The sequence below is a fragment of the Phascolarctos cinereus genome, unplaced genomic scaffold (genome assembly GCF_003287225.1).
Source record: "Phascolarctos cinereus isolate Bilbo 61053 unplaced genomic scaffold, phaCin_HiC Scaffold_2;HRSCAF=192, whole genome shotgun sequence".
Classification (NCBI taxonomy): domain Eukaryota; kingdom Metazoa; phylum Chordata; class Mammalia; order Diprotodontia; family Phascolarctidae; genus Phascolarctos; species Phascolarctos cinereus.
The window spans coordinates 147,102,800-147,127,042 of record NW_027555625.1 but is presented as its reverse complement, the minus strand read 5'-3'; the positions used below and the strand labels follow the sequence as shown (position 1 = coordinate 147,127,042).

The window sequence follows — 24,243 nt, the reverse complement described above, 5'->3', positions numbered from 1 at the left end:
GTTGTTGTTTAGTGATTTTAGTTGTATCTGACTCTTTGTGACCCTTTTTGGGTTTTTTTTTGGCAAAGATACTGGAGTGGTTTGCCATTTCCTTCTCCAGCTCATTTTACAGATGAGGAACTGAGGCAAACAGGTTTAAGTGACTTGGCCAGGGTCATAGCTAGTGAGTGTCTGAGGCTGGATTTGAACTCAGGTCTTTCTGACATCAAGCTCTATCCACTGTGCCACCTAACTGCCCTAGTAGTTATGGTAATATTAAATTCTGACTATACCAAGAACCAAAAACAAAAAATTCCTACTAATAGGAATACTTAAAAAAAAATAATCAGGTCATGTGTGCGTACTTAAGTGTTGTTTTTTAAGTTAAAAAACATTTCTTTGTAAACAAGGAAATAAAATGTATTAAATTATTACCCAAGCTGGACTTCTTACACTTTCTTACCTTCCCCACCCCATATCCAATCTGTTGTTAAGTCCTATCAATTTGATCTTGGAAATGTCTCTTGTACGTATATGCGCCCCCTTTCTCTATTCTAACAATGTCACAAGTCTAGTCAATCAGTCAACCTACCACGTGCCAGGCACTGTGCTAAGCACTGGGGATACAAAAAGAGGCAAAAGCCCTCAAAGAGCTTATATTCTAATGGGAGAGATAACATGCGAACAAGTATATACAAAGCAAGCTAGGAAATAGTTAATAGAAGGAAGGCACTAGAATCAAGCATGGTTGGGGATGGCTTCCAGTAAGAGGTGAAATTTTAGCTGAGATGTAAAGGAAGTCAGGAAGGTCAATAGTCAGAACCTAAGAGGAAGAGCATTTTGGGCATGGGGAACATCCAGAGAAAATACCTTGAGTCTGGAGGGAGTGTCTTGTTCGTAGTCAGTTGTCACTGGATCAAAGAGTATGTTTTGGAGAGTAGGACGTAAGAAGACTGGAAAGGTAGGAAAAAGGTTTTATGAGGGTCTTGGAATGCCAAGCAGAGCTCTCATCACCTGATGCCTGGACTGTTGTAGTAGCCTGCTGGTTAATCTTGCTACCTGAAGTCTCTTCCCACTCCAGTCCATCCTCCACTCCGCTACCAAAGTGCAAGTCTGACTGCGCCACCTTCCTCTATTCAGTAAACTCCTGTGGTTCTCTATTACCTTTGGGACCAAATATATAATTTTCTGTTTGGCTTTTAAAGCCCTTTAAAATCTGGCCCTTCCCAATCTTCTTATACTTTATTCTCCATGTACCCTGCAATCCAGTGACACTGAACTTTTCCTATGCATTTTCACTGGCTCATGCCTAGAATGTTCACTCATTGTCTCCAACTTTTGGCTTTCTTTGCATCTCATCTCAAATTCCATCTTTTCCAAGAAGCCTTTCCTAGAGTCCCTAGATGCCAGCGTCCTCCCTCTGAGATTATATCCAAGTTATCCTGTATATATTTTGTTTATACATAGTATTTTGCATATTGTCTCTCCTATTACATTGTGAGTTCTTTGAGACAGACTATCTTTGATTTTCTTTGTATCATCTGCTCTTAGTATAATGCATGGCATTAAGTGTTGAAGTTTGTTGACGACATACAATTTTTGATGGGAAAATTTTTTAAATGGGCTACTGAGTAAGAGTAAGTTACATAGTCAAATTTTGGAATGCAGCACCTAAAGTTTTTGGCAGCCCTAGACATTTGAGACTGGGAAATCTCGATGTTCCATTTACGTTTTACTTTAGCATCTCATACCAATTAAAATATATTCATTACAGAAGATTGTGCTCAAAAAATGTTAAGATATTGCAGGGCCTTCAATAGATACAGCTGTGTTTCTGTGACTTGTCACGCAAACACACACTATTCTCCTTAGGAGTGATATCTCATTAACCATCCGCGCCCTCCTGCTTCGTCCCAACCTCAATGCAACCGCGCCGACAGAAAGAGGACTACATTTCCCAGAATTCATAGAGCCACATCGCCTCCCATTCAGACTCAATTTCCTAGAATCCATGGGGTGGAGCGCCGCGGAGCCCTCCGGGAAATGGAGTCTGGGGGTGGAATTCGCAGCGGCTTGAGATGGTAATGGGTGCGCAGGCGTAGTAGCGTGTTGGAACCGAAGTGTAGGACTTTGGACCATCCTTGGTCTAGAGGTAAAGGCCGTTCTGTCGGCGCGCGCTTGCGTAGGTGTGGGAGATTGAGATTGTGTCACGAGAGGCCTGTGGGGAGCTGGGGGCGCGGACCCCCACGGCGGGGACGGGGGTGGGGTGGGGAGCGGCGGAGAGCCGGGGTTCCACTCTCTCCTCCCAGGCAGCACCCCGGCTGGGACCTCTCTCGTGTCCTCTCTCGTGAGTGTTCGTGTCCTTTCGTGGGTCATCGTGGGTGGCGCCGAGCGTGCAGGTGTTAGTTCAGCTGCTGGGCTGGATGTCCCCGTGTGGGAAGCCTGGCACCCCCATCCTCCGGGCTTCTAGGCGTTTATTACGCGTCTCCTGATTGCAGGGACCCGTGCCAGGCGCTGGGGAGTCAAAGACCGAGGGGTTCAGGCTCGTCCCCCGGGGCTCCTGCCCCTCTCTTTTCGGTCTCCGGATCCAGGGCTGGGTCGGGGGCTCCTTGGACGAAATGAAATACATAGAATTGCAAAAGAAACCAATTAATAAAGTTGTAGTGGGTTTTCCCCCTTCCAAGTTAATGGAACCCCTGGTTCAGAAGGGGCTCTCAGGGGTGACCTTCACATTCCCACTGCTTCCACCCCAGTCCAGACCTTCATCACTCCTCTGTCCGGCTGGTCTAACTGGCCCCATTTTATCCTACTCTCGGCCCAGGGTACCTTAAATGTAATTTATCACTCTAACTCAAGGGGGAGTGGGCTGGTTTGGTTCTTACTGCTCGCCCCAGTGAGGTAAGGTAGAAAGAGCTCTGAACTCGGACCCCCGGTTTGTGCCGCGACACCAACTGGCCATGCGACCTCGGGCAGGTCTCGATAACCTCTCCAGACTTCAGTAGTCCTTGTAAACGAGTATTTACACAACCCCTAATTTCATGCCTTCGTTCAAAAAACATTTAATATCAAGTAAGATGTTTGTAAAGCATTTAGCACATGCCTGGCACATAATTGGTGTTTAATAAATGCTTGTTTCCTTCCCCTTGTTAACTGATAAATGCTGGGCACTGAGGATGCAAAGGTGAAAAAGAAAACCAGCCTTTCTCATCAAGGAGCTTATGAGGTCAATGTGATCATACGTTTAACTTGAGAATCCCAGTATCAACTTCCTCATGCTCCCCCTTTACACATGGACCACATTCATTTCAGTGGTTTTTGAACTTTGAACTCTGGTCTTTGGACTCTCTTTGGATCCACAGTTTGATTTGGCAGCCAAAACAGCTAATATTAGGTTGCATTAAGGGAGGAAGAATTCCTAGCAGTAGGAAGATGATGAGATTTGGTGGGGAGAGCACTCCAAAATCCTTCACGTCTACAGAAATGTCACCTGCTTTTATTAGGGAGGTGAAAATTCCACTGTCCCTGGTTAGTCTGGAGCATTCAGTTCTGGGCACCCCACCTTAGGAAGAACATAGATAAGTTTGGGGAGTGTCTAGCCAGAAGGCTACTGTGCCATATGAGGATTTGTTGCAGGGATAAGGTATATTTATCCTGGAGGAGGAAGGATTTATGAAGAACATATCTTCACATTATCTGAAGGACTGTCATGTTGAAAAAGGATTAGGGAAGGAAGAAACATTTATTAAGTGCCTACTATGTCCCAGGATTGTCAAGTGCTTCATAAGTATTATCTCATCTGATAAGGCTTTTTTGATTGGCCCATAGGGCCAAACTAGGAGCAGTAGGGTAAGAGTTGCAAAGAGTACAATAAAACTTCATAACAATTAAAATTAGCCAAATATAAAATGAGTTCCTTGGGAATTAATAGGCTCCCCCTCATTGACAGTCTTCATAAAGGCTAGATGACTATTTCTGGGTATATAGTATAGAGGAATGGGTATATAGTATAGAGGAAATTCTTGTTCACAAATGCATTTGACAAGATGGCCTTTGCCAGATTTTGTGAATCAATATATTCCTTATCTTTACTTCTCAAAATCCATCCTTCAAGCCTTAGCTCAAATTAACAATGATGAAGCCACTTCTTTTTTTCTGATGAAGCCTTCTTTCTTCCCTCTCATTTGTTCATTCTGTCTTCTTTCTGAAATCGTGGTGCATTTATGTATTTTTGTATATGTTGTATTCCTTAGGAGAATGTAAACTGCTTGAGGATAAGAATTGTCTTGTTTTTGTCTTTGGTTCTTCAGTGCATTGATCATATTAATCACTTAATAAATGTCTGTAGAATTGGTAACACAGTGGTAGATTTCAGTTCAATGAATGTAAAAATTGCCTAAATTTTAGATTTTACCATTCCTTTAATTAAAAAAAGTAAAGTGTTGTAGGAATTGAGTGAAACTCACCAACCTATAGTTTACAGATTCCATACTCTTTCCTTTTTTCCAAATTAATTAATCTATTTTTAGTTTTCAATATTCACTTCCACAAGATTTTGAGTTCCAGATTTTTTCCCCATCTCTCCCCTCCCCCCACCCCAGGATGGCATGCATTCTGAATACCCTTTCCCCTAATCTGCCCTCCCTTCTATCACCACCCTCTTCTCTTATCCCCTTCCTCTTCTATTTTCCTGTAGGGCAAGATAGATTTTTATACTCCATTGCTTGTATATCTTATTTCCCAGTTGCATGTAAAAACAATTTTTAACATTTGTTTTTAAAACTTCGGATTTCTTCCCTTTTTTTGAAAACCAGAACATTCGCTTACCTTCAAATCCCCTGTCCTCCTGTTACCAGTTTTCAAATGACATGAAGTTGAGTGCCCTCTTGCTGCTCTTCAAATCCCTCCTCCACAAGGCTTTTCTTCCTCTTCCCACTTGAGAGTGTGAATTTGTATCCCCTGAAAAAGGGACAGAAGGCATTCCACAAAGGAGTGGCATCAGAAAAACAGGGGGACCTACTGTTTACTGTCCTCATCATTTTGACTTTTATCACTGATTGTCAGTTATTGTTATCAGTTTATGTTTATATATTTTATGTCCCTAAGTAGGTTGTAAACTTTGGGAGAATAGGGACTGTGTTTTATGTTTTCTTGTATTGCAAGCCTATTTCTCTACTGATGGATTGACTACTCACCAGTCCTTGAAACTCCTCTTCTCTCCCCTAGTTTCTATGACACTGACTTTCCTGATTCCTCCCTGACCCTCTAAAGTTTCCTTCTCTGCCTCCTCTTCTTTCCACCATTAAATGTCAGTATTCCACCAGGCTCTACCTTCAGCCTTCTGTGCTTCACTTTCTGTATAACTGTTATGGGAAGAACACCCATTGTAAATGGCTTCAATTGTTATTTCTATGCTGATGACTCTCAAATCAACACCCCTAATTCTAAATTCTTTTCAAAGGATAGCTAGGCCTTTAATGGGGAGGGATGGAATGGAGAAAGAAGGACTGTTACTATTGTGAAGAAAGGCATAACCAAATCATGGAGTTGGATAGGAAGGACTGGCAAGAAGGAGAGAGGGCAGGACTGGAGATAAGAGATTTGAATGACATTCTTTACAGAGGTGATAGTCAAAGCCAAAGGAATAGATGATATATGGAAGGGGCCAATGGCAATATGAGAAGGCTGGATGTCATGTTTGTGGTACAAATAGAGCCCTAACTTCACTGTTTATATTGTGAACAGCACCATCTTGGAGTCACCCAGGCTTATAACCTCAGGGTTGTCCTTGAATTTCCCTTGCTCCCCCTATCCAACCGGTTACAAGGTCTTATTGATGCTATGTCCACAACATCTGTAGCATTTGGACCCTTCACACGGCCACTACCCTAATTCAGGACCTCGCCATCTCTTGCCCAGACTATGGCAATAGCTTCTGAATTGATTTTCCTGTCTCAGCTCTCTCCCATCTCCCATCCATTAACCACACAGCTGCCACAGTGATATTCCTTAAAGCACAAGTCTGATCATATCACCCCCCCCCCAAATAATCAATGGTTCTCTCTTACCTTTAGAATCAAATATAAATTCCTCTGATTGGTATCTCAAGTCCTTCACAAAGTGGCCTCAACCTACCTTTCCAACCTCATTATACTTTCCTGTGCTTTGAAGTCCAGCCAAATTGACCTTTAGTTAATCAACAAGCATTTATTAAATAAACATCTGCTATGTGCCAGGCACTGCCCTTGCTGCTCCTCACACATGTTTTCTCTCTCGTCTCTGCCTTTGCACATGCTATCTACCATGCTTGGAATGAACTGACTCTTTGCCCCAGCCTTTTAGAATCCCTTGAAGAATTCTTCAGATCTCAGCTTAAATGCTGCCTCCTGCATCTGATATTTTCTGATTTTTATTTTTTTTTTTGTCACAGCTGCTGGGGGCTTACCTCCCAAAATGACCTTAACTATTTTGTACATATTTGTTTATGTGTAGCTCTTGTCTCTCTCCCACCCCCCACCCCCACTAGAATATAAGTGCCTTGGGTACAGGGATGGTTTCTTTTTTAAAAAATTTGTATTTCCCATGTTTATTGGTGCTTAATAAATGCTTGTTGATGATGAATTGATATTTTGAAGGTTTAAATCCTGAGAGACACCAACCACAGTAGCAAAGAGTATCAGCAGGTCTCAACTGGAGTGGAAAGGCTGAAACATAGTTTTAATTGCTGGCCTTTGGCAGTCCATAGTCTTTGGGACCACACCAGGACGATCAGTGATGATCCTGGTCTCAGTGCTTGGCACAACATCCAGGTTCCATCAAGCTAGCACCACTCCAATGTTAATATGTGGGATAAATGGATCTGTAATAATCTCTATACCATGGCACTTCAATTATATTTCCAAAAGCCATTGGTTCTAAAGGAAGTCCATTCGTTGGGTATGCTATATGGGGGATTCTTTTTTTTTTTGTATGGGTTGGATTTGATGGCCATTAAAGTCCTTCTAACTCTCAAATTCTGTGATTTTGTGAAGTCAGCAAGTTCTTACTCAGATGCATCTGATAGGCTTCCTGTCTCTGATGTTACAGGCAGGAAAATGCAGGGTCTTGAGCTGCAAGGATCTGGCCAGACAAGCGTGGATTATGGAAGTTTTCAGAAAAGGGACCAGAGCAAAGTCAGCCTACTACAAATGGTTAGAGATCTTAAAAACCAAACCAAAAAAAACCTCAAACAAACCTAGAGAACTATGAAATTCTGAAGACAGAAGGAGAAAATGATACCGATTAGGAAGAAAAAGGGAAGCTGCTTGAAGAGCCCTATATGGATGCCAAGGGAATTAATCTACGAAGTCAGATTTTTAAAAGATATGTATAAAATATGGAAGCAAAATCAAGTAGTTAAGGATGATAACAAGAGTAGCATGGTCCCGGGAGAACTGTGGCAGGAACATGAAGTCCCAGAATGAAATGAGGCTGGCTAGAAAAGCTAAGAACAACACAAAGGATTTTCCCCCAGTAATGTTGGGGGCAAAAGGAAGATCAAAGAAGGGAAGGATGGAATAACAGACAACAGTGAGAAAGTTGGACTACTCAGCTCTTACTTTTCCCATTTTTCTTCCAAGGAGAACAGTCTTTGCCCTGGGAGCCAACAAAACGTGGTTCAAAGGGAATAAAAATCCATACCAAGTGATTCTCAGCATTGTAGATCTTTGGAAGATCTTGGAGAATTGGAGAAGAGCAAATATCTCAATTTTCAAAAAAGGGGAAAGGGTAGATTTTGCAAACTATAGAGTTTGATTCTGATTCCTGGCAAAAACTCTAGAATGTATTATTAAAGGAATAACATGAGAACACTTAGAAAGGGAAGCAGTGATCACTGAAATCTAGCATGGCTACAGCAGTTCTTAATCTCATTTCCTTTTCATCAGGATAACTTAGCCAGCATGGCATAATAGATAGGACCATCCTTAGGTTCAAATCCTGTTCAAATCCTGTTTCTGACACATACTAGCTATGTGACGTTGGACTAACCACTTGAATTACTGGAACATGTTTATATACCAGGCATTCTCTACACAGATGAAATTACAAGTGTATAACCCTATTCTTCACCCCACCAAAAAGAAAATGCTTGACTGGGGAATCACATAGCTATTTTGTATGCTGAAATCATAGCACAGCATCTAACAAAGTCTCATGCTGCAGTTGTGGATAAGATGGAGAGATGGGGGCTAGATGCTGGTAGAGTTACATGGATCTGGACCTGGCTGACTAGCCAAAGAGTAGTCTAATAGGCTAACATCATGTTATAAGAAGGTCTCTAATGAGGTACCTGTGATTTGTCCTTGGCCCTGAGCTAATTATATTTTTGCCAATAATTTGACTAAGGAATAACAGGCAAGTATGTTAAATTTCTGGATAACACAGATTTTAAAGGGATAGCTCATATGAGGGATGTTAGAGTCAGGAACCAAAAAGACCTTGAATACTTAGAACAGTGGGTCATATTGAATAAGACCATATTTAGTACAGACAAAATAAAGTTCTTCACTTGAGTTCCAAAAATCAACTGCTCATATGTAAGAAGGGGGCAGTGTATAACACCTTAAAGTGAAGAAGTGCTCGGGATTAAATGGGCTAAGCCCACTGGGTGCAGCAGCCTAAAATGCTGTCCTATGCAACATTAATAGTGACACAGTCCTCAAAATAGGCAAAGTCCCCAAAGAGGCAAAAATACCACCATCTGGTCAAGATATGTGAAGTTCTTCATTAAGTCCTAGGCACACAACTTAAGAAAGACATGAGCTGGAGTGTGTCTAGGAGGTCTGAGACCAAGGTACATGATAGGGAACTTCAGCCTTCTGGAAATCTGTGAGACAGGGACTGATGGAAGGAATTGAGGGGGACTTAACTTGGAGATGAAAAGTCTTTGGAGAGACATGAAAAACTGTTCTGTAGAATAGAAACTGGTTCTGCTAGAAGGAAGGACTCAGAGGAGTATATGGAGATTGAGAAGAAGTGGCCTTAGCCCCAGAGAAAAGAAGAGAAAAAAAGAAAAAGGAGGAGGAAAAAAAGCAGCATGGGCATCTAGGAGAGGTAGGATGGTTTCCTCTTACTAGAACCACAAGCCAGATGGCCACTTGTCAGGTGTGTACCAGGTAAAGGTTGGATGCAGTGGTTTCTAAGATTCTCTGATATGAAGCATTCCTCAGGAGAATATCAAGTATGATATTAATGAGTGGCCTATAGGAATATTCTCATTTTAAAACCATGTGTTTATTGTTAGCCCAATTTTACATATAGGTCACATACCTACATAGGCAGAGCCAAGTGTCCTGATTTCTAGTTCTGTGTTGTTCTTACTCTGCTATGCTAACTCTTTGATGCTTACATCATGTAGCCATGAGGCCGGTGGGAAAGTCAAAACATCTATTCTTTATATCTCATGTCAAACAGGGAAGAGAGTGGGAAATACTTTTCCTTGAAAGTGACTGAAAGGTTGAATCTTGTTACAAATCACATAGCCATGTGTCCTGACTCAGAAATAGAGCTCTTTCTCTTGCTGTGTATTGTAAGCATAGACATACAGTCAAAGTGCCAGGTATTAATATTCTTGACCCTTTTCTCTGATCTTGAGAGAGAGCAAGTCAGCCACATCTGTGCTCTTTCCAACTTCCGTCTTTATAGGGTATAGGAAAGGTAAGAAAGTCACACTCACCTGAGATTTCTGGCCTGGTGAGTTTCGGAGTAATAAGACAAGACCAGGCTCCCTCATGTCCTCTTTCTTTTTCCCCAGCCCTGCATTCTCCAGACTGCCATTATTTAACAGAGGAATCTAGAAGAAGAGGAAGAAGAAATGGCTCCCATATTCCTGACAGCCAGTTCCCAGGTGACTTGGACTTTCTTCTCTATTGAAATTCAATCCCATTTTTCCAGAGAGTATATATCTTTCCTTCCCTCATCAGGGATCTTCTCTATCCAGCTGTGGCCCATTCAGAGATCAGAGCCCCAGGTATTCATTCCTAGGAAACTGGGCCCACCTTAAGAAGTGTTCTCTGGTATGGTGCCCTCCCTTAGTGAAGCCCAGGGATGGGCACAATGACCTGGGGACAAGGTATTTCTACCCTGGGTCATATGCCTCTTATTCCACAGTACACAGGACTTGTTCTTTATCCTCATCAGAACCACTTGTATGTCTAAACCAGGGATGGAGAACCTGCGGCCTCAAGGCCACATATGACCCTCTAGGTCCTCAAGTGCTTTGACTGAATTCAGACTGCACAGAACAAATCCCCTTAATAAAAAGATTTATTCTGTAAAACTTGGACTCAGTCAGAAGGCTGCACCCAAGGACCTAGAAGGCCACATATGGTCTCAAATCCACAGGTTCCCTACCCCTGGTCTAAACTATCTACATACTTTTAAATTGACTCTCTTTCCCTAGGTGTGAAGGGTTCCCAAGTGAACCAGAATCTGTTTGTTTCAGGAATCAGTTACGTTTAAGGATGTGGCTGTGAACTTCACTCAAGAGGAATGGCAGCAACTGAACCCGGCTCAGAGGGACCTCTACAAGGATGTGATGCTGGAGAACTATAGAAACCTCATCTCACTGGGTAAGGATGGCTTCATCCCATGATTCAGAATCTGCCCTGCATTTTAAGAAAATACAGCTCTTCACTAAATGGAAGTAAATAAATTTAATTCAGTAAACATTCATTAAGTACCTGATGTATGCAAAGCACTTGGGATATCAAAGGCAGAAACAAAAAGCAGCCACTGCCTGGCATTTATATGCTACTAGGAGAATGAAGTACAGCACATGCACAAATAGGTAAATACCAGGTAATTTGAGGAGGGAGAGAACATTAACACCTGGGGGCATGAGGAAACACTCTATCCAGATGTGTAGATCTTAAGGATGAGAGTGTGTGAGGGTTTCTCTTTAGCACTTTGAGGATCAGTGAAGGTGTTGATCTATGGTTAATCTAGATCACAAGCCCTCTGGAGGTTCCTAGACCGTCTTCATGAGCTTCTGTGACCAACAGATTCAGTCTTCAGTCAACAAACTGGGGTTGGGGGCAGCTAGCTGGTACAGTGGATAAAGCACCAGCCCTGAAGTCAGGAGGACCTGAGTTCGAATGTGGCCTCAGACCAAACACTTGACACGTACTGGCTGTGTGACCCTGGGCAAGTCACTTAACCCCAGTTGCCTAAAAAAAAAGCCAAAAAAACCAAACTGGGGTTGAGGCTTTCTGAACTTAGCTAGCCCCATCCTTGACAACAACTTCTGAGTCTGTCAAGCAGGCCCCTCTTTGAAGCCTTTTTCAGTTGGGTACAAAACCTGTCAGAGTCCCTGCTCTACAGGCCTAGCCTTGGAGAACTCAGGATTAGCTCTGTGCCTCAGTGAAGCATGATAGGTCTTTAGTGGAGGAATATTAATAGATGTTTATAGAAAATGTTTTAAACTACATGACTGCTGTTTAACTGTGAAGGTGACTGGTCCTTTTGTTTGCACAAAGGCTAGGTAAAGTATAGGGTCCAGGAGAGGACAAGGATCTCAAAAGAAGCGAGTACTTCAAGAATGATAACAGAAGGATTAGGTACCCTATATGGTAGAAAAGGACAGCTAGGTAGTAGGATAGAACACCAGGCCTGGACTTAGGAAGACCTAAGTTCAAATCTGGTCTCTGATACTTAAGCTGTGTGACCCTGGGCAAACCACTTAACCTGTTGGCCTCAGTTTCCTTATCTATAAAATAAGCTGGAATAGAAAATGACAAACCACTTCAGTATCTTTGCAAAGAAAACCCCAAAATGGGGTAACAAAGTTGGACACTATTGAAACAACTAACAACAACAACATGGTAGGAAAAACACACAGATTTAGAAGTGGGTGCAAAGCTGGCAAGGAATCTAGACTTGGGAAGAGACACAGGTGAAATTTTAACATGGCATGTGTAGACATCAAGAATTCCCTCATGTACCTTAGGTGTGAACTGGATAGACACAGTGTGTAATGGAATATCCAAGGGACCTTACAGGGAAACTGCAGAAACTGTGTAATAGACTATGATGAGATCATATAGTAGAACAGATAGGATTTTCTGAGACCAGAGATATGGAGAAAAGATGAAAGTGGCTACTTACAGTTTATGGGAAAACCTGGACCCTAAATAGAAGAGAAGCTTCCTATTCTCAAAACCAAATAGAAGGGAAGGAGGGAGAAGGGCACACTAGAGAAAAGAAGTGTGACCAAGGTTTGGTCAGATGAAAACTAGACTAAAGAAAGTGTAAGCTAATGGTGCCTATAAAGGGGGAATAGTAAAACACCAGGCAAAAAGGGCACCAGGCGAGGTCCAGAGAGGAAGGAGGGGCTACCATTTCAACTGCTCTTTGGGTGGACTTACATTGTAAAAATTGGTAATGGCTGTGCAGCTCCTGACTTGGTTATCCTGAGTTTTGGCTTGTCATTCAGACCAGAGATTTCTATTCTTTTTTGGCCTTGGGGACCAGGTATTTCTATTTCTATTTATAAAATTAAAGTTTTTCAGTTTATAGAGTTGAAAATAGGTAGTTCATTGTACCCCACTAAAGCCCTAGAAACACAAGCCTGAGGCTTCTTCTTCTTCTTCTTCTTCTTCTTTTTTTTTTTTTTTTGGTCTAGGCAGTGGGGTTAAGTGACTTGCCCAGGGTCACACAGCTAGTAAGTGTCAAGTAAGTGTCTGAGGCCAGATTTGAACTTAAGTCCTCCTGACTCCAGGACTGGTGCTCTATCCACTGCACCACCTAGCTGCCCCGAGCCCGAGGCTTCTTCAAAAATTTTTGCTACTACTTTTGGATTTTCCTGTCATGTCCTGTAGGAAGCAATGTGTTGTAGGTCCTTCAAATTATCATGCAATATGGGTCTATATTTTCCTTGTCTTTCCTTGCAGAAAAAGGGCATAGGAGTGACTTTGGAGATAGATTCAAACTGTTCTGATCCATTCCCTTCTCTATAAACAGGGCTTCCCATTTCCAAACCTGATGTGATCTTCCAGTTGGAGCAAGGGGAAGAGCCTTGGATACTTGATTTGCAAGGAAGTGAAGAAAAAGCAGTACTAAGAAATACTTCTCTAGGTACGTAAGTTAAAGGGGGAAAGGGAAGGGAATAAGCATTTATATGAAGCCTACTATGTGCCAAGCATATTTTTCTACAAATATTTCACTTGATGCTTACAACAAGCCTGTGAAGTAGGTGCTTTTATTATCTTTATTTTACAGTTGAGGAAACTGAGGCAGACAGAGGTTAAATGACTAGCCAAGATCACACAGCTAGTAGGTGTCTGATGCTGAATTTGAACTCAGGTCTTCCTGTCTCCAAACCAATGTTATTACAACTGTGTCACCAGCTGCCTGTGAAAGATAACCAGACAGATGGGATTCAGTGGCAATAACAGCCCAGATGTTTAATGAGAGAGATCTCCTCAGCTACCCCAAGGATTGCTGAGATTGTTATTGTAAACGGACCCAGACAACAAAGCTTTGTTACATTTTGTGACCTGGGGGGGGGGTGGAGGAGAGTCTCTTTTTTTCCTCAAATGTTATTTCTGTGCTTCTCTTTTCATGTTGCCAGCCGCCAACTCTTTCCTTCTTTTCATTTTTTCCAAAGACCACCCTTTTTTACTCACTAAAATTGTATCTTCCCATATCCATCCTAATTCTTATGCTTTCCTTGATAGAATTTCTACTCATTACCTTCTACCTTCCTCTCCACTTAAAGATGACCACAACAATATGCTACCATATTCCTGGATGGGTTCTCTCATATTTTCTGCTCACACTGATTAGAGAGATAATAATCCTCTCCCCCTCCCCCTGCCCCCAGGCTTCCTAGTTCTTTCCTCTGCTCCTCTCTCCTCTCCTATTTCCTCAGCTTTCCATAGTTTATAAGACTGGTTTGGAGATGTACCTAATTACATGAATACCCAGTCCTCATTATTTTTGGTTTAATTCTCCTTTTGTTCCACTAGAGCATTTTATTTTCTTAACAGAAAGAGAATACTCTGTCCTTATCACAAATTACATTTGTATGTTCTCTTAGTTTCAGGCTGGGAGCATGTGCCTGAAATCCAGGAATCAATTCTAAAGCAGAACATTTCTGAAAAAGAAGGATCACCAGGCACATTAACAGAAGGAATAAGGGGAGAGATTTCTGTACCTGAAGACAGAGTGGAGAAGCAGAGGGAAAACTCTGAAGGGGAGACAAGAGAAAAACCACTTTCTCTTGAGAGAAGTTTCAAGAAAATATCAATAAATCCTACCAAAAAACACACTAAAGAGAGAAGCCATGAATGTAATCAGTGCAGGAAATCTTTTTTTGATCGTTCTTCCCTTAATCGACATCAGAGAACTCATACTGGAGAGAAGCCCTATGAATGTAAGGAATGTGGGAAAGCCTTCAGCCACAGCAGCAGTCTTAGGAGACATGAGATGACCCACACAGGACAAAGTCCCTATGAATGTAGCAAATGTAGGAAAGCTTTCTATGACCGTTCATCCCTTGCTGTACATGAGAGAATTCATACTGGAGAGAAGCCCTACAAATGTGATGAATGTGGGAAAGCCTTCTTTGACAGATCATCTCTCACTCGACATCAAAGGATTCATACTGGTGAGAGTCCCTATGAATGTAATGAATGTGGGAAAGCCTTCAGCCAAAAAAGCATACTTACTCGACATCAGCTAACACATACTGGAGAGAAGCCTTATGAGTGTAATGAATGTGAAAAAGCATTCTTTGGCCTCTCATCCCTTATTCGACATCAAAGGACTCATACTGGAGAGACTCCTTTTGAATGTAATGAATGTGGGAAAGCCTTTTTTGACCGCTCATCCCTTACTCAACATCAGAAAATTCATAGTAAAGAGAAGCCCTTTGAGTGTAATGAATGTGGGAAAGCCTTCAATCAAAAAAGTCACCTTAATCGACATCAGAGGACTCATACTGGAGAGAAACCCTATGAATGTAGTGTATGTGGAAAGGTTTTCAGTAGCAAGTCATCTGTTATCCAACATCAACGACGTTATGCCAAAGAGTAACCCTGGGAATATTATGAATTTGGGGAAAACTTCATTTATCCTTTCATGGGACAAGAAACCCTATTAAAATATTAAGATGGGGAGATAAATCTTAAATGTTTCTTAAATCTGCTATTTCTGGTTGCTATTCTATTTTTTCCCTTTCTTTTGCTTCCTAATTCCTTGAACAAATGGCCTATAGGTGCCATGTCATAAATTTAGAGTCAGGCATCTTAAAAGCAAAATATAGCTCTGGGAACACTACCAAAACCAGTCTTCCTTAGGTATTGCTAGGGTTCATCATAAAGGAAAAAAATGGAGGAGACACAGATACTGAAAGAAAATCCCAAATTCCTCATAGACATACATGTTCCCTTATCTGATCATATGTATTGGGCCCCTTACTAACAGATGGCTTAGTGCCCCAAGCCTGTGGAAGCCTCCACCTAAAGTAGAAAGCATCAGCCCTTTAAGAACCTAGAAACCCTAATAGCAGGACTATAAATACTTTCAGTCCATTGTGAAAAAGCACTCAGTCGACACACAAGCCTACTGGCTCTGCTTATGACTCCATTCTGCTCCACTTGGCAGCTTTCCTGGGATTTGCTCCTTAAGTCCTGACTTGGGTCTTCCTATGTCCTGATTCTTAGGATGCTAGTTTTACTTGGACTTTGGCCCTTCTAAACTTCAGTTATCATAAACTCTAGCTTTCAGACCTAATTTACTATTTCTGACCCACCATCTAAGAGCTTAAATCACTTTTGTTCCTAGCCCAATTAAGTGTGGGCTTCCCACTCTGACAAAGAAATGTGATACCAGGCTCACCATTCTCCCCTCTGACTAAACCTGCATATTGCCTCTACTTTCTCATTACCCATTGACTTCTTAACTCTTTATGCTCTACTGAATCTCTTCTCAAATGTTACCTGCAATTTTCTTCCATCTGAATCCAGTGGCCTATTTATTATTCAGTACCTACTGCCTCTCTACTCCACATGACACTTTTGACTGCTGCTTTGAAACCTTCCTCTGTTACCATAACAGGACAACTCATTTTCATGCCTTCCACCTTTAGTGAGACACTGCTCTTTTTTCTTTCTTGCTTATAACTAGTTTTTCTCTTGAGTCTGGCCCCTTGGTTTCATCTCTCCAAATATCTCCTTTAGGAGAAGCTACTTAATGATTTCAGTTACCACCACCATGTTTCTCATTCTCAATTCTTCACTGATGTTGGAATCCTGCCATAGAACACTGGAAGCCCTGAAAGTTAAGAGATTCGTTCATCTGGACAGGCAATCAGTCTAGCCAGTAAACCAGCATTCTTCCTCTTCTCCATTTGTTCTGTACATAGAGCTTCAGCAGCAACACCGTCAATCTTACTGAAAGCTGGGGGGGCAGGGACCAAAGTTTGAGTGTGTTTTCATGCAGTTACACGTGGGTTTTGATGAAGTGTAGGATGCAAGGAGCACAAAGATGCCAAATCCAGGGGGACAAGTGAATACATCTATGAATATGAAGACAAGTCCGATGGGGCAAGTGAAAAGTGGGAAACAGTATATCCCCAAACCATAAGGAAACTGGTTTGAGGGGTGTTCTTAGTTCTTCGTAACTGATATGAGTTGGCTTATGATAGGGCCAGGGCATTTGTGGCCTTCTTTCAACTTGGCAGGAGGGGGTGGAAGTCCTTCTGGCATCTTAAAGGACTAGTAATTAAGAATCTAAGTCTTTAAAATCTGCTCTCTTGGTCTCTTACCTGTGCTCCTGTCATCTAGTGCTAACTACCTGGGGTAAATCTCAATTTGGTTGTTCCTCTAATCACTTTATTTTTAAAAATTTTTTTCCTCTGTCACTTTAAACTTAGAAGACAAAGACTGATTTCATTGGAATAGGGAACTGAGACAACTAGTACTAGAAATGCGGGTTGGCAACTTTTCTGCAACTTATAGAAATAATGCTAATAGCTAGCATTTATGTAGCACTTTAAGGTTTACAAAGTGCTTTACAAATATCTCAACCCTCACAACAATCTTGGGTGGTAGGTGCCATTATTATCTCCATTTTGCTGTATGCAAGATGCAGGAAGAGAGGATGCATGAAGATAAGAAAACTGAGGTAAATGGGTTAAGTGACTTGCCCAGGGTCATACAGCTAGCAAGTGTCTGAGGCACATTTGAACTCAGGTTCTCCTGACTCCAGTAGTTCTCTATCCTCTGTGCCACCTAGCTGTCCCTAGAACATCAAGAAGTTCAATGATATACCCTGGGTCATACAACTAGTATGAATCAGTGGTAAGAGTTGACCACAGGTTGTCTTGACTCTAATGCCCACTCTTTCCACTGTAATGTTTCATTTCATTATTAACTTAACACATCAGAAACCAAACTTGTTATCTTTGATGTTACAAACCAGTTTTACTTCCCAAATAACCCAGTGTTCGCTTTCCCAGTCTGGACCTTGAAATCATTTTGGACCAAAGCCAGTCTTTTTTCTTTACATTTTCTTTTACACCCATTCCTTCCATTCCAATTGACACTTTCCTATTAAGGTTCTTATACCCTCATAGCCATTCTGTTGTGGCCTTCCTAAGTTCTTTATCTTGAGGCTCTCATTCAGTCCATTCTACACACTGCAGCTGGGTTAATTTTGCTAAACACCACTGGGATTATTCCTCACTCTGGTTCAAAAACTTTCATCAGTTCTTCTTTGCCTATAGGATTAAATCCAGACCCAGCCTAACATTTGAGCATCTCCACAGTCTGGTTCTACTCTACCTACCCAATCTAATTCCTCCTCCACCCAGAGCTCCACGTTAACCCCTGACCCTCTCCCCCTTGCGCTGTTTCTCTGATTTCTGGCTTATAGGAGTGGATGTTTCATTTGCCTGGATTGTCCCCATCATCCCATCTCTACCCACTAAAATCCTGCTGCTCCGAGACTCATCTCAAATTCCAGCTCTCCAGAAAGTCCTTCTGGATTCCTTCCCCTGGAAGTAATTTCTCTCTTCGGTGGTGTTCTAGCCTTCATTTTTACCCAGAATGCCTTGTTTGCATCATTCCTCCTAGAGAGGCAGTGTGGTGGAGTGGAGAATTTTGTACTTGAAGAAGGTCTGGGTTTGAATTCTGCCCTTGACACTTTCTACTTGCTGGATGATCCATCCAGGATGGATAAGTCACTTCTCTGTTCTCAGTTTGCTCATCTCTAAAATGGAGGGAGGGAGGTAATAACATTTACCTCACAGAGCTGTGAAGCTCAAGTGAGAATGTGTGTAAAACTCTTCAAGGTATCATATAAATAAATGGTAGCTACTGTACGCTGTCATTTTTAGTTATCTTTATAGAGAAGACCGTAGATTTAGAGCTAGAAAGAACCTTACAGGCCATCCAGTCCGATCCCTTCGTTTCAAAGATGAGGAAGCTTAGGCAGGCCCCCAGACCCTATCAGTCTAAGTAACAGGCAATACAGTGTTTGCAGTCCACTGCTCTCTGGTCTCAAAATAGCCTGATAAGGAGTCAGGACCTGTTTGTTCCCTCAGTGCCTTGCAGATAGTAGGTTCTCAATGAATATTTATGGAACAAATGAATGACTTGTTTCTTTCGTATCCAATCGGCCACCAGTTCCTGTTGATCCTGATTTGCCTGTTTCTCTGCATTTCCTCGGCCACCAGCATAGTGAGGGCCTTCTGGCCTCCCCACTGTCTTCCTCAGTCCAGTTCTGTCCCTTCTTCATGCATCTTGCATACAGCTGACAGACTAACCTTCCTAAAATATCAGTTCCTGGCTCAGAAGCCCCAAATGCTTCCTTTTTGCCTGAAAAATCAGGTTTAAACTCTGCCTGCCATTTAAGATCTTTAATCAGGCCACATCCTGTCTATCAGACCTTATCTTCAAACACTTCAGCCCTTTAGTCTCTTCATTGGTCCTCTAAATGCATTCCCACTTTTTCCTCTGCCTGGCTCCTATGCCTACTTTGCTTCCAATTTCTTATGCAGCTTAAATACTCTGATCTCCATCAAGCTTCCTCTAAAGAGTATCCCATTCTGCTCTATCTAAATGCTCCTTCATCAGCCTCTCATCCCTGGTCCAAAATTACCTGTCATTTTCCCACTACTTTCATTCCCTTTGATTTCATACTAAGGTGTGAATGATTGCCACCCCATAACACAATATAATAGTCCCTGTTTACTTGATAACACCCCATGTGGTAGAATTTCAGGTAGTCTAGAGTAGATATTTTTAGGTAGCAGGGGTTTCCTAAGACCCTTAAATAACAACACTCACCTATTCCTATGTGAAAGTTGAATCAACCAGCAAATCAAATCACCAAGACTTACCTAGGGTTGTGGAGGGGAAGAGAGGGGGAAGGATAGTCTATGATTCCCACACACACATATCCCCCTCTTCTTCACACCTCAGTCTCCCCTACTAGAGAGAGGAGTTAGCTCTACTTGGTTTTTCTCCCTGAAAACTGCTTATTTGACCCTGACTCATCTTCATTGATTGACCTTCCAGGTAAGATCTTGCCCAGTCTATCCTCATTCTTTGAGGGTACAGGAAAATTTCACTTGCAATTGCTTCTGGCTGCATGTTTAGGAATTTTAAGCCATAGTAATTGTTTATGGTTACTTAAAACTACAAAAAATTTCCCTTCCTTTCAGACTCCTCTGTTGTTTAGTCATTTCAGTCATGTCTAACTCTGTGACCCCATTTGGGGTTTTCTTGGCAAAGATACTGGAGTGGTTTGCCATTTCCTTTTCCAGCTCATTTTACAGATGAAGAAAATGAGGCCAACAGGGTTAAGTGACTTGCCCAGGGTCACACAGCTAGTTGTATGAGGCCAGATTTGAACTTAGGAAGATGAGTTTTCCTGACTCCAGGCCTGGTGCTCTATCCACTGCATCACCTAACTGCCCAAAGATGTCGTGCAATCATGTCCAATTCTTGGTGACCTCATATGGGGTTTTCTTGGCAAAAATATAGGATTGCCTTCTCTTCTGCAGATGACACTGTTGACTGTAGTTCTAGGGTAAAATCAGCACACGAAATCCAGTTTCAGTAACTAATTCTAGCCATCCCCTGAACATACTTTATTGATACCATCAGCAAGGATAAATCTAGTGAAACCTTCAGGCCTCAGCTTTGGGGATAGGGAGTGGGGAGATGCATCTTTAAGGACAATGAAAAAGAGCCCATGTCTAAGGCCCATGCCTATGGACAGGGCAAGGAGCCTTGAGAGGATTCTTGAAGAGAACAAGTCTTTTTCCTTAGGATCCCAAAGGATGATAGCTAAGCATTCTGGTTGAGTTTCTAGGCTCTCTCCCTGCTTACTTCCTGCCTGGGTTGGGCTTCCCAAGAGGAGTGGGAAGAGCAGTCCTTGGGAAGTATTCTAATTAGGCTGATCCTGTGAGGAACATTGGAAGGGGACTGACATTATTAATTTCAGTTCAGATCATTAATCTATATGCTCTCATAGCTGTCCTCTAGTGACCCCACAGAGCTTGGCTATTGCTGCCTCTTAGGATTGTAGGTGTAACCCAAAAGGGTTATGGTATTTTCCTCTAATGCTACGGGCTCAAGCCCCAGTCTGGTGGGTGTTTCCCTAATATGAATCACTGAATGATTAATGCCCCAATATCATTTTGACATATGTCAATATCTCCCCAGAACATTTAATTGGTTGATGTCAACCTTGGTATCATCCATAGGTAACATCAACTAGCTTTTACAAAAGAATATTTACTGAGAAGATAGAGCAAAAATAAAAGTACAAACAGATCTCACCCCCCCAAAAAAAAACTGGCAACATAATATCTCCTGGATACTTGGTGGTGGGGAGGAGTGGGTTCAAACTTAAAATGGCTGCAACTAAACATTTGCCCCACCAAGTTTACTTCCAAGTATGTCCTGGCCACTGAAAAGTTGCTCCCCTGTAGGCAGGACAGTGTTTCAGCTATCTGACTGATCAACTGCTGAGCTGAGTTGCTCCTCAGGGCTGAGCTAGATTACTGCACCAGACCAATTCCCTAATTAGGAAATCCAAGGAAAATAAAATCACAGTGAGTTATTTTTCTATTCCATTTTCACATAGGGAGATGGCGAGGTCTGTGGACATTGAGGGGGTCTAGTCAGGAGCAGTCTACCTGCACCCTCCCAGTACAGAAAATGAAGAGAGCCTGTGGTCATGCACTAGGACCAGAAGAGGTTGTGGATCCTGTAGAGAGGTCTGATACTGTGCAGGAAGCAGCAAAGGGCAGTTCTGTGGCTTATACCCAGGGCTGGGTGTGGACTATGGAGGGTGCCTAGGGGTGGTGGACTAGGGCAAGGATGCTGGGTACAATGCAAGGGGCAGGAACAGAAGTGAGCAGCAGCTATGTGGCTCCGCCTCCAGTAATGGAGTAGGTTCTCAGACCCAGCCCCCAAGCCGGTATGAAGCCTGCAGCAGAATAACCAGGGTAGGAAGCTCAGAACAAAGGGGAAGCTACAGTTCTGTTGCTCTGAACATGCAAAGCTTTCTAGATAACCGATGGTAGATGGGTACAACAGTAGTTTATTAGCGCTCCAATCAGGGGCAAGCCCACAGTTGTGTTACTCAGGCCCAAACTCAGGCCAGAAGCTTAAACAAAGCTCATATGAGGAAGGCAGTGATTAGACTTTGTCCTGGATTAAACTGCTTAGGGAACACTGAAAACTTTCCGGTTCCCAGTTTGCTCTGTCCCTGGAATCCCTGAAAACCATAACATACCACCACGAGAAAGCAGTTTTAAAGGACACAAAATAAGACCAAACATGGACTAGACTTTCCCACCAGAAATGCACAAAACCTATCCCTAATTCAAAATCTAAAGTGGGAAATGAGCCACCCCAAAAAAAATCCTATTATAAGGAACTATCACAGTTATAGAGATGCCCAAGACCCAAGCCTAGAAGAGAACTCCAAAATACCCACAAGCAAAGCCTCAAAGAAAAATGCATCTTGAGCACAAATAAAACTAGAATTCCTAAAAGAAATAAAGCAAAAATTAAATGAAAAAAAAGAGATTTTTTAAAACAAAATGAGAGTATTTAGAGGAAAGAATTATAAAAGAAATGAGAAATGGGAGACTGATTGGGAAAAGAATTAATAGCTTGTCACAAAAGGTACAAAACCTTACACAAACAATAGATTTGTTGAAAATTAGAATGAACCAAACAGAAGTTAATGACTCCTTAAGACAAGAAATATTAAAAATAAAGTGAAAAGACTAAAAAATAGAAGAAAACATAAGGTATATTATATAACAAAAAAAAAAACTGACCTAGGAAACAGATCAAAGGTAAATAACTTAAGACTCATTGAACTACCAGAAAATTTTGACTAAAAAATAGCTTAGATATCATATTTCAAGAAATCACAAAATAAAACTTCCCAGATCTCTTAGAACTAGAGGGCAAAATGAAAATAGAAAGGATCCACCAGTCATGTCCCAAAAGAACCCAAAATGAAAACTCCAAGGAATATGATATCCAAAATCTAGACATTCTGGGTCAAAGAAAGATACTGCAAGCAGCCAGAAGTAAAGACTTCAAGAAGCAAGGAGACACAGGCAACATCACACAAGATTTAGCAGTTACCCCTAACAAGGAGCAGAGAGCTTGGAATATGATACTCTAAGTAGAGGCAAAATATGTAGGTTTACACCAAGAATAACTTACCCAGAAAAAGTATAATCCTAAAGAGAGAAAAAACAGGCCATCAGGTACGTTCAAGCATTCCTGATGAAAAGACCAGAGCTGAGAAGAAACTCTGAAATTTAAAAACAGGAGTCAAGAGAATAAGAAAAAGGAGCAAGCGTAAAGGACTAAACGAGGAGGAAGTGTTTAATGGGGGATATATCTCCTCAGAACCCTAATTTCATTGGAGGTTATAGAGAGAATCTAATTAGATAGAGGGGGAGAGAAGGAATAAGCATTTATATAGTGCCTACTCTGGGACAAGTACTGTGCTAATCACTTTCTACAAACATTATCTCACTTGATCCATACCACAACCCTGTGAGATAGATGCTATTATTATTCCCCTTATACAGTTAAAACCGAGGCAAACAGAAATTAAATGACTTGTCCAGAGTCACACAGCTAGTAAGTGTTTGGGAGCAGATTTGAAGAAAAGAACAAGCCAGATTACATTTGTAAAACTACAAACTAGTTAACAATTTCAGCTACACTTCAGCACAAAAAATTATTATAACATAAACACATGTGACGCATATGTGGGGTAAATACTATATGATATTCACTTGGAATATTACGTATACATGCTGTTGCATAGGTAAAAATCTAAACAAGGGGTTTAACTTGGCTCATAGTGAGATGTATTATTTAAGTCAATAAGCATTTGTTAAGAGCTTACTAAATGCCTAGTACTGTGTTAAATGTTTGTTGTTTGGTCATTTTTCAGTCAGTCTGACTCTTCATGACCCCAGTGAGGAATTTCATGGCAAAGATACTGTAGTGTTTTGTCATTTCCTTCTCTAGCTTATTTTAAAGATGAGAAAACTGAGGCAAACAGGGTTAAGTGACTTGCCCAGGACTGCAGTTAGTAAGTGTGTCTGAGGCCAAATTTGAACTCAGGAAAAGGAGCCTTCCTGCTCTAGGCCCAACACTCTACTGTACCACCTAGCTGCCAGTGCTAAGTGCTAGGAATACAAATACAAATAAAAGCAAAAAGACAGTACCTGCCCTCAAGAAGCTTACATTCTAATACATAAAAGTGAAGACAATACATAATGTAAAGACAACACATAAAAAAAAGCTAAAAAATGATGTGCAGTGGAGGTGGGGAGGGGAGGGGAGGCAGGAGAAGGTGCCAGTATAGGGGGGGCATGGAGAAAGAAGTCCAGAAAATCAGGAATGGTGCTTGGGGAGGAAGGAAGGAATGAAAATGGCTGGCCTGGATGCTTCCTTAAAATAAATGTTCTTAGGAAAACTGACTAACCGGAGGAAGGTACCACAGGGATCTCCCTGCAGAGGGAACTTCTTGTATAAGAAGGCTTTTGGGACTTGGTGGTAGAGGCATCTTCCAGGGTGAGAAAGCTGCTGGGGTATGATGGTGAAAGAAATCTAAGAGTTAGTGGAGACCACAGAGGAATGAGTTACCCACCAAGTAGTATTCCTTTAAAGCTGTGTCTGACTTTCATAGTCTCTGCACATGATGCCTTTTATCAGGTTGACATCCTGA

General features: G+C 41.8%; 1 protein-coding gene across 1 annotated transcript in view; it reads left to right on the top strand.

Moving 5' to 3' along the window:
- LOC110210469 (uncharacterized) overlaps positions 1-24,243 on the top strand; it is a 59,835-nt gene that overhangs the window by 14,425 nt on the left and 21,167 nt on the right. Inside the window, 6 exon segments of the mRNA XM_078149146.1 lie at positions 2,196-2,380; positions 2,478-2,801; positions 9,800-9,862; positions 10,460-10,586; positions 12,976-13,089; positions 14,054-15,049. Of these exon segments, the coding sequence (XP_078005272.1) occupies positions 2,196-2,380; positions 2,478-2,801; positions 9,800-9,862; positions 10,460-10,586; positions 12,976-13,089; positions 14,054-15,049 (1,809 nt within the window).